This window comes from Magnolia sinica, chromosome 1, assembly GCF_029962835.1.
Source record: "Magnolia sinica isolate HGM2019 chromosome 1, MsV1, whole genome shotgun sequence".
Taxonomy (NCBI): Eukaryota; Viridiplantae; Streptophyta; class Magnoliopsida; order Magnoliales; family Magnoliaceae; genus Magnolia; species Magnolia sinica.
Window position 1 is genome coordinate 99,997,243 of NC_080573.1, and position 6,000 is coordinate 100,003,242.

Genomic DNA, 6,000 nt, shown 5'->3' on the forward strand with positions numbered 1-6,000 from the left:
AGGGTCAACCTTGGGTCTTAAGTGTTGGGCTGAGCTTGGGCTTTGAGTCTTAAGTGATGGGTCGGGCCCTACCCAAATCTAGCCGATTCCAACCCTAAATCATATGGATGGAGATGATCAAATTACATACTCGGATCATGGCTAGATCTAGCAACAAGGTGACAGATCTGGTTTGATGGGATAAAAAATAGGCCAGATCTAGGGTTGGATGGATCTCAAATCAACAAAACCAATTTGATAGGCAATGCAAAGATGCTCATGGACGGGTTTTATAGATGGTGTTGGCGATGGGCGATAGGCAAGTCTTCTTAGATCTAACGATTGCAGAGGAAGAAGACGGCGACAACCATGCGATGGTTTCAGAGGAGATGGCCCTGCAACTAAGATGGTTGAATGGTAGTGATAGCAATGACAAAGAAGAAGCAAGCTTGCTCTGTTTCGAAGGAGAAACCAAAAGATCTAGCATGATGACACTCCAGCGGCGATGGGTCTGCAATGGTGCATTAGAGATCTGAAGGAGACATCACGCGCGCACGCGCACGCACGCTGCCCCCCCTACGTATGTACGCAAGGAGGACGGCCCCACCGTCGATCTGGATCGATGACGACATCCAGGGAGGGCCTCCTAGTTAGAAAACGGAGTTTTGGTTCGTTGGAGTGGGTCCGATAGTCAAGTAAAGCACATCATGGGATCTCATGATCGTGGCCCACTAGTCTGATTAATCTCATATTTTAGGTTTTGCTTATTAATATTATTTAGAAATCATAGACGCTTTAAATTTCTTTGATTAATTTTTATTTTAGTTTACTTCATCGCCAAGTAATAGGTTGCACACATGGCGCGAGTTTTGAAGTATAGGGTTTTCTTATAAATAGGCACCCCTTGTAACTTTTTGGATGGATTGAAGCTTAATAAAAATTTTGCGTTTTCCTACTCCTCTGAGTTTTCAAGTTGTGGAAATCCAATTGGATGTGAAGCCCTCCCTTCATCAAAGCGCTAACTAGCGTGGTGCGAAGCCACATCGATCTCGATTCACCCCCATCCTCTACCATCTCTATTTCTCATCTCCTACCACCATTCACACATCAAATCTGTCCTTTATTGCAACAGTTTTCCTCTTTACAGCAGAAGTCCAGATTTTGGCCCTGCGGGAGGGCTGAAACTTCGGCGAAGCACCACGCACAGACCGCGCATCTGATCGACACGTCACTTGGGGGTTTTGAAGCCCTCCCCTGACCGACCAAAGCCAAGGAGGCGCTTTCCTCGTTCGGCGCCCCCTTACACATGCGGCCAAGCCCCTGCACACATGCAACAAGCTTAGCCCGCTATCAGCACGCGGGAACTATATCCAGGTTCAAATTTCTGCCTATTTTACTCCTCTCATACCTATTCTCCCTAACCATAATCCTAGATTGCATTACTTTTAATTTATTTGCCCATTTTCTTACCCTAGGGTTCTCTGAATTGGAATTGGTGAATCCCTTGGATTAGGGACTGATAGTTGTGCATGTGTGGATGATTTTTACTTCCCTTTGAGTATCGTTTGGTCCATAATTTTACTGATCCAGCCCTAGCCTGTGTAGTCCTGGACCGGCACAGATTCCCCTTGCTTGAATGTTTGAACTTTTGTGTGGGATGTAGAATTTTATGTGATTGTTTCTGAATTAATACAATCTAACGCCTGAGATCTTGCATATCATATTTAATTTTCATGTCCTGCATCAAGATCTGAGGTGGGGGGATGAGGCAGACAAGTTTTCAGACAGACCAATGGCTAGAATAGGGACGCCGACAGCTAAGAGAAGGTGAATGGATGTAGATGGATTCAAATCAACAATTGGAGAAGAGGAGAGGTCGGAACAATGGCCCAAATCAGAGATAGGCTCTAATACAAGGTATTCAAAATCAGTTATGTAACGGCCGTTATGTGGCGGTAACAGCCGTTACGTGATGGTAACAATCATAATCGTTACGCGTTATGGGGTCAAAACGGCCGTAACGGCCATTACAGAGAAAACAGGCCGTAAAGGTCCCATAATGGCCGTAATGGACCATAACAGCCCCGTAACGGTCCTATAACAGTTTTTCAAAAAATAAAAAAGGGTCGTAACAGCCGATATGGGGTCTGTAACGCCTGTTACAGCCTGTATCATAATGGTAACAGTAATGGCCGTTACGGCCGCCATTACCGTTTTGGAACACCTTGCTCTAATACCATGTTATCTATCAGAGACTACAGTTTGGAGAATATTGTTAAGTATTTTCCATTGATAAGAATGACAAGAATAAATATAAAAGAATTGGGAAATCGGTAAAGATCTTAACATATATACAAGTATCCATCCATATAGCAGTCTATAGTATGTACAGTTGTACATACATTTCCTATAACACTTCCAAACACTACCATATAGTCAAGAAGCATCAATGTAGGAAAATTAATAACAAGTGAGTGAGAGATATTTTGACGGAGAGGAATTATACGATAGAAGACCCATGCATCTCCACAGTATCCATAGGTTTTCAATTCTGATTAGTGGGGCCCATGGTCTGGTAGTCCACACCATTGGTCTGGTGCATCCCAAAGTGGATGGCATAGTGACAAATGTTGTTCACAGGAATTCTTGGGAGATTCTCAAATTTAGGGGTTTTTCTCGAGATATTATCGGAAAAAATCTCTTAAAAATTCTAAAAAAACAGTTTTAAATTTTAAATTATGTAGATATTAATGAATTATTTAAATTCTTAAATAAATTTCGTTTAAATATTGGGATATTTCTGTCATAAATTTGCGAAAAATTGAAAACACCCAATATTTCAAAAAATCTCGCAATTTTTGCATGAATTATAGGTGGATTTTTTAAATCTCGGAGATATTTGTCACGAGATTCCCAAAACCTCTCCTCAATGAGCCAATCTTAACCTTTAGAATAATCGGGTACAGATGAAAAGATGAGGAGAAATACAACAACTCTACACTCAACTGAAAAATGTCCCGAAATTTGTCTATGGGATAATCCATTTTGGTGATTTTTGGGGATGGTCCATCCACAAGTGAGACTCTATGCTTCAATAGTCGGAATTGAAAACCTGTATATAATGTGCAAAGAAGCAGATCTCGTTTCATATAATTCCTCTTCAATGAACCATTATCGTCCATTTCTACTGTGCATTTGGTGGAAAAATTTCATGTTTTTCAACTTTTACATCTCAAACTGATATCTGTTTTGTTAGAAAAATATCCGGCGGCATCCAAACGATCCCTAAATACGCTGAATCGAACTAAATCAAGTTCAAGATCGAAATGTAATTGGAAAAACAGAATTCAGGAAGAGAGATATATACCTGAATTCTTGCAGAGAGAAACGATCTGCCGATCGCCGAAGAGATGGCCACATTTCTGGTCCAGATCTCTCTCTCTCTCTCTCCCTAATGCAGACAGCAAACGCTCGTTTTGATGGCGGGCAGAGACGCCGGCACTGTTTGCAGGGAAATTGCTGACACGCTCGCACTTAGACATTGTGCACGTGTCGTATGTGTAGCTGAGCTTAAACCGTCAAAGTAGTGGGCCATATATTACATGATTCATAGACGAAATATTAAACTGAAATGATGACCTAGCAGGCCGATACTTCACCGATTATTGGACATCTAATGGACGGCTAGAAATGAAATTCGGCAAAAGGTCTGAATTCAAGGAGCAAATGTCCACGGATCAAAGGTTAGGATCGTCCCAATTGGTTTTTATCACTGTTCGGAGGTTTAATATGAGTTCGATATTTATAACCTGTACAAATTCTCGAAGCATGTGTATGAACCATCACGCTCTGCTAGAGTATCAAAAACTAGAGTAACTGAAACGTCGGCAATTACAAGTTTTTTTTTTTTTTTTTTTTTTTAAATTCGGCAATTGTATTTCACGCACGCACACACGGAATCGGATTGCGTACTGAGTTACTCAGTAGCTCTTATCGTACTGAGTAAATTCAGTTTGGCCCACCTTGAATGTATGTGGTATATCTACACCGTCCATCCGTTCTTGCATCTAATTTAAGGGGTTGAGCCCAAAATTGAAGAACATCCAAAGATCAAATGGATCATACTAGAGTAAACAGTGGGAATAATGATTTCCACCGTTGAAATCTTTTTAGGCCCCATAGTGATGTTTATTTATCATCCAACATGTTCATAATATCATATAGACATGGATGAATGGAAAACACAACTATAAACTTGATCCAAAACTTCTGTGGCCCCCAATATTTTTCAACGGTAGACTTTCAATTAAACTGTTTCCTGTGGTGTGGTCCATTTGAAAATTATATATAATTTATTTTTGGGTTCAGGCCCTAAAATTGTCTGCTAAAATTGATGGACGGAGAGGATCAGATACATAAATCATGGTGGACCTCACAGAGTTTACTCAGTACGCTAAGCGTAGTGAGTTACTCACTACGCAATCTGCTTCCCGCACACACACACCCCCGCACTCACGCCTTAGTTGGATTTCACCGCCTATGGATACTCGAACCCGTCCTACTCAGCAGCAAGCGCTCGGATCTGTATGGCTGCAGCATAAGATTATTGGGGCCCATGATTCTTCGATCCAATCCATCGATCATGTGGAATTCACCCTGGATAGGTGATAAATAAAAATAAATTCCTTATTGAAATATCTGAACTGTTTGATCCAGGGCTTAAAACTGGACAGCTAAGAACAAAAACAAACGCGGTTCACATTCATCCAAAACAGGAAAAGTATCAAATGGTTTATTTCTTCCCACATAGAATAATTTTCCTACGGATTACATTATCCATGGTGAACTTTATCAGATAAACGATTTGGATTATCGATCCATGGGCCCATTCATGTGTAAATGAATTGGCGTATCGATTTTCTGATGTAACTTTGCAAGTCCTCTCGAAACATGGTGGTCAACCGGTGTACCTACCAATCAACGTTAAGTGTTGCCAGCAGCCAGTTCCGTTACGACGCCGATTTCCTGCCAAAGCCTTTCCAAGAAGTTCCTGCGCAAGGATGCTGAATGGGGCCCACTAAGATGTTTTTGAGAAATCCACCACGTTCATCCTTTTTTCAAGATCATTTTAGGACTTTGAACCAAAAATGAGGTGGATTCAAAACTCAAGCCAGCCACACGAGAGGAAACAGTGAGGATTTACTTAGAACCGTTGAAACATTCTTATCACCATAAAAGTTTTGCATCAGGATTAAGTTTTTGTGTTTTCACTTCATATCAGTGGGAAGGACCTTACAAACGGTTTGGATGGCATATAAACATCAAGGTGGATCCTAGGAAGGTTTCAACGGTAGGAATTTCTTTCCCTAATTTTCACTCTAGTGTGACCCACTTGTGTTTTGGATCCACCTCATTTTTGGTCAAATGTCCTAAAAGGATCTCGCAGAACAGATGGTCGCTGTGGATTTCTCGCAAACATCACGGTGAGACCACTCACCATCCCTGCGCAGGAACTTCCTGCTTCCCAGGAAATCCGCGTCCATCCAACATGTCCTTACGGTTCGCCTCACAATGAAATTTGGCCGCCCCTGATACATCCATCGCGTGGGCCACCACGAGGTTTTTGGATGGTTATCCATCGTTTTCTATAACGTGGTTCACATGATGATTGTATGGGGCTGATTTGTGCGGAATGTGGCAAGTAGACCTTATGGTAGGCCCAACCAAGAAAACCTCCGAATCACGTGGTGTCCCACATGATAGTTGGATCTGCCTGATTTTCCGAGCATCCAATTTTCATGTTGGGGCTAATGTATTATATATCCCACCTACAGCACTTGTACAATTAGGGACTGCATGCTACTATTATCTTAGCATGCCTGTGCTTTCTTCTGGTGGGCCCCATGTGGATGCGGTACACTGAAACCCATTTGCAAATCTCCTCACCAGAGGTGCCAACAAGCTAGATCTGGGCCGAGTCGGGGTCAGCTTGGACCTGACTGATCATTAGGTGGACCAAAA

At 41.9% G+C, this 6,000-nt stretch overlaps 1 protein-coding gene across 3 annotated transcripts in view; it reads right to left on the minus strand.

The window, feature by feature from the left end:
• The window catches only part of LOC131252378 (protein TRANSPARENT TESTA 9-like), a 79,360-nt gene extending 75,890 nt beyond the window's left edge, over window positions 1–3,470 (minus strand). For 2 of the 3 annotated variants that reach the window (XM_058253073.1, XM_058253072.1), the window contains exon 1: window positions 3,347–3,414. In XM_058253073.1, coding sequence (XP_058109056.1) covers window positions 3,347–3,399 — 53 coding nt within the window. In that variant the 5' untranslated portion in view covers window positions 3,400–3,414. Of the gene's footprint in view, window positions 1–3,346 lie in introns of all 3 variants that reach the window. The other variant, XM_058253071.1, reaches the window with a different exon arrangement.
• Window positions 3,471–6,000: the final 2,530 nt, after the last annotated feature.